Source organism: Schistocerca americana, chromosome 2 (assembly GCF_021461395.2).
Source record: "Schistocerca americana isolate TAMUIC-IGC-003095 chromosome 2, iqSchAmer2.1, whole genome shotgun sequence".
NCBI classification, from domain to species: domain Eukaryota; kingdom Metazoa; phylum Arthropoda; class Insecta; order Orthoptera; family Acrididae; genus Schistocerca; species Schistocerca americana.
Window position 1 is genome coordinate 637,206,130 of NC_060120.1, and position 12,303 is coordinate 637,218,432.

Below are 12,303 nucleotides of genomic sequence, written 5' to 3' on the forward strand. Positions count from 1 at the left end.
TTACTTCCGTCACTTATGACTGTTTTATACATCTGCATATGTTAAATGCAGTTTAGAAACCTTCTATAAAATTAGACTGTTGCTCTCTTTCTTCTTCCCCCCCCCCCCTCCCCTTCATACAGTTTGGACTTCACTATTTTATGTGTGGAATTCATTAAGGTTGAGAAGTTCCGAGACTCTTAATACTCTCATATTGGTTCAAATTAATGGCACTTGTATACAAAAAATGAAATTACATGTACAATATATTCTCCTTCATTTATTTACATTTTCTTTTAATTAGATCATGAATACCTTGCAAACACTTATGTCTTATAATCATACAATCTGCTCAAAGCATAACAACCATGCACAAATTTCACACATCTTTAAATCCTATTAATGTCCTCTGTTTAATCCAACACAAGTGAAAAATTCAACAAGGTAATATGAAGCATTCAAGCCATAAAACAGTAACACATTTGACATGATATTTGGTAATATTTATTTTTATTCATAAAAACTATATGAGCTGTAAATGCTGCAAAATTTTCACAAACTCAGACAAACAAAACAACATAATATTAAATATGGCTAATCTCTGTTCAGCAGTCTCTGTTCATGAATGTTTAAATCAAATGAAAGATAGATGATCAACAACTCAATGGACAGACATGGCTGTAATTTTTTCCTCAGGCTTAAGCATCATGGTATTGTGAAATGAAAAATACGACACTTTCAAATGTTTAGGACTAATGTTTACTTCTTTGGTGATCAGGAGAACAGGATGTTAAAAGGCACAAACTGGGGCAATGGAATAGGTCTCTTGAATCACAAATCATTAAAAGTCAATAAAGGAACATAATACAATGTTATCTATTTGAATTTCAGAAAAGTCAAAGTAGTAAATAGTCATGAGAATGCAGTTGATCAGGGACTGACTTTCACTGGGAATATATAAAAAAAAAGGGAAGAGAATTGTATCCACAATACCTTTAATAAGTTCATTGGCATTTATAAGAAAGAGTAGCAAGAAGAGAAAATAGAATATGTGAGGCTGTAATGTAATAATTAAGTAAATGGCGGAAGGCACTGAACAGAGATGAGTTCAGCTGAGAGAAAAACGAAGAAATACTTTAAATGTGTAGGGGTAACAAACTGCTACGAAGGGCAAACTTACAACAGAGACCTTTGAGAAACACTGTTATTAGGATAGACAGTTTAAATGAGCTGAACAGTGCAATGGGCAGAAACAGAGCATTACTTAGTTTTTATTTGTGACAGAGCACTTCCATTTTCTTGGGTTGACCTCTGCGACTTTCATAAGCTTTAGTCTGAACTTGTTTGCTTATCAAAAAAATTAGCAATTGAATGGGTATGTGTCAGTGAATTACCAGCAAACACCATCATTATGTATATTTCCTAATACCAATCAAAAAAATATAACTGTGTTTTAAAACTTAAGATTCTGCATAAACTCTTATTTAGGTACATAATAGTGCCACTGTATTTTCAAATTAAGTATATAATATTCCTCTATATTTACTGAGGGTTGCTTAAGACTTACTGTGGAATAGCAACGTTTACTATGTAAATAAATTACAAAAAAGGACAGAAACAACAAAATGTGTATTTGGTGTGGTTTCGTGCATGCTCCCCCCCCCCCCCCACCCTCTCTCTCTCTCTCTACCACACACACACACACACACACACACACACACACGCACACACAGTGACAGGTAATAAGCTACCAGACATATTTACGTTGATACAGTACATAAGTTCAAGCACCATTCAGCTATGAAGCTGTAACTACACAGGAGTGAACACACTGAGTCTTTGTTTTGTCTTGAACAGCCCAGCACAAAAATTCAAAGAAATATTAACAATTAAAAACAATATAGGCTCTAAATCAGAACAAAAAACTGAAAATAACAGATATGTTTGATGTTAAAATTCTTCTGAAGTGTAACATTTCTTGCTTGTTTAGACTGTACAGTACTAACTAAATCTGTGAAAGAAGATTTTAGTGCCATTTCATTTACTGCCAAAACAGAGATATGTTCACAGAATGTTAAGCATGGTATAGACTATTATTTGCTACACTGCAGCTACATTATTTCACCAAAAATTGAATTTATTTTAGCTTATACTGCTTGTAGTTAAATGGCTGCAGATCATAAAATCACTGAATCCTCTTAAGTACTCAAACCCCAATATAAAAAATGAACAATGACCTACACATATTGACAATGTTTCAAAATAGAACATCTAAATATTTAAATATTAGTCTTGATAACTTACCACATATAATCACAACAATGATTACATTAGCACATATTCATACAATGAAACATCTCAAAGCAGCTGCTCTTATTATCAGTATTTAGGCATATGAGGTAATCCTGTATTGAAACAAAGTCCTGCATAACATACTTACACCTATCTTGGTCCTTATTGTCAAACACATCACGAATGCATGTAGGTATGGTCATTAACTATGAGATAGACAAGCTACCACAACAGAGAGAGATATGAAGAGTTCACATTTCTTCGTTACTGACTCAGTGTTTATGGTTTTCCTCTGAAATCCATTCAGTTAACTCTGCATTCTGGGTATATCATTAACTTGCACCACACTTTCACAACTGTTGTCACAACTTAAATAGCCTAATATATCAGTACAAATCTTATCAGCCAAAGAACACAGCTTCCTACACGTATAACATGAATTTCTCTTCGAGCACTTGAAGAGGGCTTTCAATAAAATTTTGTGATTCAGTAGCTTGTGCTATTAAACCTTCCACATTTATTTCTACAGGCTTGTTATTGCAAGGCTATTCTTTGTTTAGTAACAATACTTGCTTCAACACCCAATTGGTAAGCATTTTAGATAGAATTGTACCACTGCCAGTGACCTTATACTGGTAATGCTGAAGGCCATTCAGCGATGATTAAAAAATTAAGTAAAGCAAATAAGTAACATTTTTCAAAGTATGTGTCCGAAATAACCAGAAAGGTAACTGACAGCTAACTGTTTCATGCTGTTCTAAAATGCCATAGCCCTGAATAGCAGGAAATATGTCTAAAGTTTACAAGATATTACTTTACTGTCTTTTCCATTCATTTTTTACCTAACTTCAGTTACATATTTCCCGAAGTAATTTAAGATGTTTTAAGCCAAATCTGGAATTGTAAGTAAATCATTTGATCAGTTAGTAACCAAATTAATCATTTCAGAAACAAAACAAAATTTTGAGGTGCTCACAAACATTCAATAATTGCACCCAGAATGTACATAACCAATACACCTCTATAGTGTGATTGTTGTAGCACTACACAGAAAACTAAATCAGTGTAGAAAAGGCATATGATTTGCATCTACCAGGCTGCAGGCAAGAACATACAAAAAACCAAAATATAAATTTAATTTTGCAGTTTTTCTAGGTACTGTCTGAATAGTCTCCAGGCAGCGAAAATGCTTTTCTATGCGAAATGCTGCAGGTAATGTCGTAAGTGGTAGCAGGAACCACATAGAGTATCTAAGACCTAGAGCCACAAATAAAATATATGGGGTAAAAAGGAGAAATGCATACAAAATATGTGAAGCTGTTTGTCCAATCAATATAGCAAGTGTTACAATTCCAGCACGGCTGTCACTTTCCAGATCTCTTGTATTGTTGCTGTGTAAGATAGCTTCTGTGTTTAACGCTAATGGAATTGCATAATAAATCGTTCCCCAGTCGACATGCCCTGTCTGGGACATGAAGGAAAACAACACTGATATAGGTCCAAATATAATGAGTATTATAACGTCACCTAATGCGATGTACTTCAATCCTATTCCACCAGTGTACAGAAATGAACTAGAAAGTCCGCCAAAATACACCAAAGCCAAGTGTTCCATTTTTGCCGGTGAAACTGCTGCCAAGCAAATAAACCCAAGGCAGCCTGCTGCATACAACATTGCACCAAGTGTAACAACTTCATCCTTAGACAAAATATGGTCTACAAGGATACGATCATCACTCTTTCGTCCATCTATACCCTTCACGTAATCGAAGTACGTGTTCACAACATTCCCAGCACCATGCACTGTCACGACTGTAAACAACGTCAGTAATAATATAACCCAACTGAAGTATCCACACTTGTATGATAGTGCACATCCCAATAAGGTAGGCATCAAAGACCCGCTTAAGGACCAAGGCCTTAGTGCCAAAACATACGATGACAGTTTCATAAACTTCGGTTTGGCAGTAACTGTGTGGTTTGCCTCTTGATGGCGAATATTGTTGGTTTCTTCTGTCCCCATATCTTCAAAAATAATGTACCTACAAGTAAAATAAGTGATTAACAATAATGGGTACAAAAATCTCAAGTGTTGCTTTTACGTCACCAATAATTTCCATTCAAACTTACGTTCATTTAATAATATCGACAATGGTTTTACAGAATTCTGCCTCTATACGCGCTCAACATAACCATTGGATAAGGTTAGAATTCGCTTTCGGGAAACTAATACATGACAGTATGCCAATAAAATGATAAATTGCTCACTACCTCAGAAGCTCTATTTTAGAGCATAATAAAGCTTAGCAGAAATAGGCATTTAGTGTTTCCTGCTATTCCATGACACTCGGCATTTGCCTTCAATTTACAGAACACATTGGTGACGTGTTTGTTTGTAACCTACAACAGCCAACAACAATCTGTGTTTGATCATGAAAAGAAATACGTTTACGTAGTGCTTTAATGACCTCTACAATTGTTTATACAACTGCCTCGATTTTATTTAGGTAAAAATCGCCTAAATATTGCAACACTATCTTTGACATATCAAGCATCTATGACGCTAAAGTGAACATCTCGACACGAGTAAGCTCTGACGCATTCTAGAGAAATCGTCAGTACGAAGTTTCGATCAGTCGAACAACGAACGAGTTAGTGTGTGTGTGTGGGCGAGAGAATTTTCCTTCAAGCAAGTGAATTTTGTCAGTTATAGAGTGAAATTTCGGTGCGATGTCGCTTTTTGGATCGCTGATGGGGGATTTTGAGGAGGACCCTTTCTTTGGGTAAGCATAGTTCTGTAGTTTTGCGAAATAAGTGTGAAAATGTTTACATTTTTAATTGTGTAGTAACGATATGTTGTTTTGTATTCTGGTGGATTGGAGAGCCCATACATATTTCACACAAAGTACAATACGAATTTGTAAGTTCAAAAGCAGCACTAAACCACAGAGAGAAGTTTAGAGCAGTATTGTATGTGAGTTATGGTTTTTCAAACTGCGCCATTTTACCTTTCATCGGATCACTAAAAGCGTGGAATTTATGCTCGAAATCAAATCCTCGCTTGATTATTAATTTAAAATTAACTTCAGGTTTGTGTTTAAAATTTTTTTCAGCAAAAGTATATGATAACTTAATAATTGCCCTTTTCGTTTAGTGCCTGAAGCATTTATTCTGAAGAAAGGATGCGTAATTTAAAATGTGAGCTTTAAACTTTTGAAAAATTAGATTTTCCAACCGAGCAGGAACTGTCAGGTAAATTATGGTTCATTGATTGAGAATAGTAGAGGAAGAAATTACAAAATATATATACCGGTAACTTTGTTACTGGCTTTCCATGACTCTCGGAAACACGTAATCAGTTCCTAAGTGCAGGTAATATCCTGGATCCCAATTGTTTCTTCCATAAAAGCTACGCCTGCCAGCAATATGACTTTTTTTTTAAAAATTGTGTGGACCTTCATCCTCGTGCATATTGAAGTTTGTGTGATTGGACTATTCTGCTTTGACAAGTGACGTTACCAACATTTTTTTGAAATCTGCCGATTTTAATTTTGTAAATGAATTTAAGTGACTTTGTTATACAGGCGGTAACTGCGATGTTTTTATTGGTATGTTTTGTTTGGGTTTCGTGTATGGTGTTTGTTAACCCTTCCACACCTGAATTTTTATCGAGATGGAAATTTTTTTACATTGTAATGCTTTTAAGTAATTTTTAAAGATTTTAAAATTAAAAAATGAAAGTTAAATGCACGCGTTTTCAAAGTATAGTAAGTCCAGTGGGTCTGTCAACGTTTAACTCATTGCAGAGAAAAAAATTAGTTAGTGCATACATATGTGAATGCTTTTTTCCCACACAGTAGAATAAAATTCATCATTTTTCTAGTCAACAATGTAGTCTATAGGAAATTATGTTCAGTGTCCTTTTAATTTAAATGAAACTAATGGAAACAGTTCTTTTCCTTCGAGAAACAAAGATGTACACTGCATTCTGGGAATTTGCACCTGGTAGGTGATGCACTGTTTTCATGAAGTGGCAGGTGTTCTGCTGAATCTCTTCAGATAGTCTAGTTTCTCCTCGTCACCTTTGAACACGAGTATATGGAGGTGTGACAGATGGTTAGCCTTGTTTTATTGGGAGGGTATCCATCCCACTTAACACCAGAAAACTAGCCTGTCTCGTAAAGTTGGTTTGGCACTTGTCCTGTATTCCGTCCAACTCTGTACTACAGCAAAATCCAACAGCATGGAAAATAGCTCTAAGTGTCTGTTTCGTCATAAAAATCCTGTAATATGAAATCAGTTGATTAGAGAGGTCAACCCCCTCTCATTTTGTGGCTTTACAATCTGTGTTCTATTTTGCCAGATTCTCCTTTCCTATTAAAGTTTCAACCCAGAACTACTGTGCTGTCAACCCATTTCTTCAGTATTATGACGTTTGTGCTGCATAATTCTTATGAAAAAGCACATTTCTTCAGTTGCCTCCTTGTGTGGCATTAGAGCAGAATTAGCAAGATAATTTAGGCCTACTCTGACAGTTCCGCCAGTGCGAATGTTTCCTTATGTCAGTGCTTTGAAATTTTGTATGAAGTTGTCAAAATATGTTACGTGCTATTTCTCTTTTTATTCTCTGGGTTGACAGAATTACTGTTGATCCTTGTTCAAAGATTCCTGAAACTCAGTTGGCGCGTCTTGATGAATAAAACTATAAGCCTGTCCACTGTTATAGTATAACATGTACATTTTCATACCCCCTTGGAGTTAACTTTAACATGCTGTTTTTAAAAAGAGCTGTCCTGTAAATGGGATCATTTCCTCAGTTGCTAACTCTTCTGCAACAGGTAACTGTAGACTTCTGTTATGCCCAGCTGTATACATGGGCTGAACTTTATAAAACAAACATGTTGTGAACAAGATGCAAATTTCTCAGTTGGAAGAATCTCTCTGGCCATATCGTCTTAAGAATAATTGCAGTTTCAGTGCTGTGTCCTAATACATTCAAATGGTGGGCAATTTTAGAGTTCCTCTAATTACGTGAAGTTAAACAGTGTTTTATTTCTGCAGATGTACTCTGAAGGAAATTGCTTGTCTGTTGAGTTTGTAATGCATATGTGGTCATCATATCAGCTGTGGTGCTGAAGAGTTAATTGGAAATGTACATACTGAATTAAGTTGAAGGTGAGAGTAACTCCCGATCTTCAGTTAGTTGTTCTCAGTCAGAACATGAATCTAGTTTTGAAACTTGGCATTGGCTCTACTTGATGCCCCATTTTTCCAAATAAAATGTTTTTTGTGTAACTAATTTCATTGTTTGTAATTATGACTTTGTTGACCATCACTGTTGTTATTTCTAGCACTCCTGAAAGCAAGGGGATTTCTAGTTCTGCAAGATTCGCAGGAGAGCTTTGGAAGGTAGAAGGCGAGGTACTGGCAGTAGTGAAGCTGTGAGGACAGGGCGTGAGTCTTGCTTGGGTTGCACAGTTTGTAGAGCACGCGAAAGGCAGAGGTCCCGAGTTAGTCTCGGTCTGCCACACAGTTTTTAATCTGCCAGGAAGTTTCATATCGGCACACACTCCGCTGCAGAGTGAAAATCTCATTCTGGAATATTGAGGATAAGTTTGGGGAAGTGACAGCGCTGTCAAAGGTGAGAAGCCATGCAGCCTTGATTCAGACAGCATCCTCGGCCCAGTCCTGGGCGTTACTTGCTTGCGACTGGCTGGGTGATAGTCCTGTTCCTGTCAGTCCCCATGAAAGTCTCAACATGGTCCAGAGGATTATTTTCCATCGCGACCTCCTCTTGCAGTCTTACGATGAGCTCTGTGCCTATCTAGAATGGTGGGGTGTTCATTTCATCCAGCGTGTTTACAGGGGACGCGGACAACTGGGTTGCTACCAGTGCCTTCATCTTGGCCTTTGAGGGTTATTCATTGCCTGAAAAGGTCAGGGTAATGGTTTACCACTGTGATGTTAAACCATACGTCCCTCACCCTACGTGGTGCTTGAAACAGTGGAAATTCAGGCACGTCTTGCCGCTGCACTTCCAATGCCACATGTCAAGACTGCGGACATCTACAGCATCCAGACCCTCCCTGTGTGCCTCCTCTCACTTGCATCAACTGCGGAGAGCAGCACTCCCCCTGCTCGCCATATTGCACAGTACTCCAAAAGGAGTGGAAAATCATGGAATACAAGCCCCTGGACTGGTTGAGTTACCAAGAGGTTAATGCAAATTTGAAAGATTACACCCCGTTCAGATGACGTCCACGTACTTTGTAGCTTCATTACCATTGCCATCACAAGTACCAGTCATACCACACTCTGTGCCACGAACAGTGGGCCCTCCAGGCCTCCAGAATTCACCTGCCCCATCGGTGGTAGGGCGAAAATCTCCTTCCGTTGCTCCCAAAGTACCTACTTTACGAGAAAGTTCCCCCCCACCCCCAGCCAGAGAAGCAACAGCCTCGTTACGTGCGGATGGGTTTCCTTGGGACCCCCTCTCCCAAGGTCTCCACTAATGCCACAGCAGGCACTTACCAGTGGCTAAAGGAGGTGAAAGCTACTGGGTGAAGATGTTCGCGGTCTTCCTTTGTGCCTGAAGCTACTTCTGAGACGTCATCCCAGCAAGCCTTAAAAAGAGAAGCGAGAGGGCAAGGAAACAAAGAAGTCTGTTGAAAAAGGTCCCTCTGGTGGCCCCAACATGACCACTCCCTACCAATTCTGCACCTGCAGATGAGGTGGAGACCTCAGTGTCCCCTGAGGACATGGATCTCACTGATGCCTCATCCACGATAGGAATGGATACAAATACTCAGGTGGTGGCACCAGGTGACCCTGAGGCGTAACCTGCCTCATAGCATGTGTCATCCCAGCTTCATGATAACGTCATCCTCCAGTGGAATTGTTGCATTTTTCTCCACCACCTTGCTGAGCTACGGCAGCTGTTAAGCTTTACACCTGCTTTCTGCATTGCTCTGCAGGAAACCTGGTTCCCGGCAATGCAGACATCTGCCCTTTGTGGCTATAGGGGATATTAAGAGAACCGTAGTGACTATTATAGTGTGTCAGGTGGATTTTGTCTCTGTCCTGAACTCATTATACAGTGAACCCGTGCCCCTTCAAACACCTCTTGAAGCTGTGGCTGTCAGGATGAGGATGACACAGGAAATAACTGCCTGCAACGTATATCTTCCTCCAGCTAGTGCATTACCCCTGAATGCATTGGCTGGACTGATTAATCAACTCCCTAAACCTTTCCTACTTTTGGGAGATTTTAATTCGTGGGGTGGCACTGCGCTTACTGGTCAAGGCAGAGATGTCGAAACTTTCCTGTCTCAACTCGGCCTCTTCCTCTTAAATTCTGCGGACCCCACACATTTCAGTGTGGCTCATGGCACTTAACCCAGCCATTGATGTATTCCTCTGCAGCCCAGAACTTACCCCATCTGTCCACTGGAGAGCCCACGATGGCTTGTGTGGTAGTGACCACTTTCCCATCTTCTTGTCACTCCCCCAGCGCCATTGTCCCGGACGTCTACCAAGGTGGGCCTTAAACAAGGCAGATAGGGAAGCTTTCATCTTTGTTGTCACCATTGAATCTCCCACACATGGTACCATCGATGTGGTAGTTGAGCCCCTGGCGAAAGTCAGTACCTTGGTGGTTGTCAGAAATTGTTGAGGCCATTAAAGAGTGTCGGCGGGCTCTACAGTGACATGAGTGGCGCCCTTCCCTAGAGCACCTAATAGCTTTTAAACGACTCTGTGATAAAATGATGGAAACAGGCATGTTGGGAGAGGTACATCTTGACCACTGGGTGCCACCTGTCACCTTCCCAAGTCTGGACGAATATCAGACGTGTTTGTGGTACCACACTCAGACAGGTGTTACTGGCATTAGCATCAATGGTGTGTTGTCTACCAATGCAAACGCAATTGCCAAGCACTTAGCTAAGCACTATGCTTGAGCCTCTGTGTCAGAATTATCCCCCAGCATTTTGCACCCTCAAGTGGATGGAAGGGAAAGCCCTCTCGTTCACTGAATGTCACAGTGAACCCTATAATTCTCCATTTACAGAATGGGACCACCTCAACATCGTTGCACATTGCCCCGACACAGCTCCTGGGCTGATCTGATCCACAGCCAGATGATTAAACAGCTATCATCTGACTCGTGGTGTATAAAACCCAGGACATCTGGGAGAAAACCAGGAATTTTTTAGACTTCCGGGAATTGTTCATTGTTCTAGTTTTCAGTTAAATTTTTGTAATTTTGACAGGTAAGAATCGATACTCTAACAAAGGATATTACTGTATACCACTACTGCAGAATAATACTGCAACAATAAAATGTGAACGAGAAAAAAAATGAAAATGAAACATAAATTGCAAAGGAAATTTGCCACATACAAACACAGTGCTCATACAAGCATTTGCCAACATCAAAATGTGTCAAAGGCTTTAGGAAGACTGTGCATGCTTCATAACAACAAATTGCCTCCAATGAGTGTGACATCACAACTGTTTACATTAGATTTGTTTTAGCAGTTACAAGCGGGCCCATGTGCATGCACAGTTGAGTGGCGTATGAGTAGTACCTTCTCCCATTTCTGGCTACAGAAATGTGGCTGTTGGCTGTGTGTAAGCAGTCACAGCAAGCAGCTAGATGCAACTGGGAAAAATTTTACTGCCGCACCCAAGCTGCCGGATTCACGCATGCGCAGCGGGCCCCCGGATCTATGAGGGATTTTGGGGGGGGGGGGGGGGGGGCACGAAATTCATTAAGTGGAGGAAAAAACCTTGTTTCACAAAGCGGCTAGCATCCAGCGCACATTGGTCTATCAATTACTCATATGATTTTTATGCGCATCTCTGTTGGTTTTTGACCCCCTCTGTAAGTTGATTTCTGAATGAATCATAAGCTGCACAGAGTAACTGACTCGTCACGGTTCGCGTGGCTACCCCCCGTCTCAGGGTCGAATCCTTCCTCGGGCATGGGTGTATGTGTTGACCTTAGCTTAAGTTAAAGTTAGATTAGATAGATTCAGTCTAGCAGAGTAGATATAAACAGCTAACAGGAATAACAGATGAGAAAGATTATGTATTATCTTCTCGGTGTATCCAGGAAAAGGAAATTTTGTCAAATTTTTGGCCAGATCACAACACTAGTAAGGACCAGTTGTACAGTCCCCATCTAGCGACCACTTAAGTTCTATTCCGGAAGTAGTGCGGAAAATGGTTTGTATGAACATAACACCTAACTGGATAACCAAACTGGTGATTCTGGTAGGGTTAGTGAAGTTGACTGGCGAATAAGTTTTGACAAAGGCAGGAATAGTTCCAGAATTAGTCATGACAAGATTGCTCGTTAGAATGAGGAAGGAAGAGAAACAGGGAAATCGCACAAATTAGGGAAGAATATGTTGATTCCAAATTTATATAAAAATCTCGTACTACTACTTTTCAATCTCATGCTCTAGAAACTGTAGTGTATGAACGAAATGTGAAACTACTTTCTAACATAAAGCTTTTTACTTTTAGTAGGCCTAATAGGCATTTTATGTTGGTCTTCGTAAATTATATTCTGTCGTTTTATAAAAATGACCATTTGTGCCAAAACAGTCTCGTTTATTTGGTGTGTGTTACAGTTTCTGCAGTGTTAGAAAGGCCTATTTTGTTTTATATAGCAGACAGTGACAAAATAGAAACCACACCAGTCTTGGGTACTATTTGTATTAACAGCTTACTCAGTATTAGACAGCGATATTTCGATTTTTTTTATGTAACTAAACATTGGACGAACTTTGATGAGCTAATAGATTCTGTCGCAGAAAGGAAAGCACGTCACGTAAAGCTGTAGCAACATTAGAGAGAAAACAATGCTAGGAGCTAAGGATTGAAGAAATGTGTACTGTATTGCTTGTCTCTTGTCTTTACTGGTTTTATGTATCCTATATTTAAATTTTATATAGAGTTATAAGCTAAAGGCAATAAAGAGTGCAAATTTTCTGAAGAGTTCTTGTTCTCCCGATTACAAATAAT

The 12,303-nt window shown here is 39.3% G+C and overlaps 2 protein-coding genes across 4 annotated transcripts in view; one reads left to right on the forward strand and one right to left on the reverse strand.

The window, feature by feature from the left end:
* Positions 1-227: 227 nt before the first annotated feature.
* On the reverse strand, positions 228-4,848 carry LOC124596625 (ubiA prenyltransferase domain-containing protein 1 homolog). Its single transcript, XM_047135851.1, has 2 exons — positions 4,402-4,848; positions 228-4,313 (listed from the first exon to the last, which is right to left on the reverse strand). The coding sequence occupies exon 2, from the start codon at positions 4,292-4,294 to the stop codon at positions 3,332-3,334; it is 963 nt and encodes a 320-aa protein (XP_046991807.1). The 5' UTR covers positions 4,295-4,313; positions 4,402-4,848; the 3' UTR covers positions 228-3,331.
* Positions 4,849-4,870: 22 nt separating this feature from the next.
* Positions 4,871-12,303, forward strand: part of LOC124596626 (myeloid leukemia factor) — a 140,382-nt gene continuing 132,949 nt past the window's right edge. For 2 of the 3 annotated variants that reach the window (XM_047135854.1, XM_047135852.1), the window contains exon 1: positions 4,872-5,054. In XM_047135854.1, coding sequence (XP_046991810.1) covers positions 5,002-5,054 — 53 coding nt within the window. In that variant the 5' untranslated portion in view covers positions 4,872-5,001. Of the gene's footprint in view, positions 5,055-12,303 lie in introns of all 3 variants that reach the window. The other variant, XM_047135853.1, reaches the window with a different exon arrangement.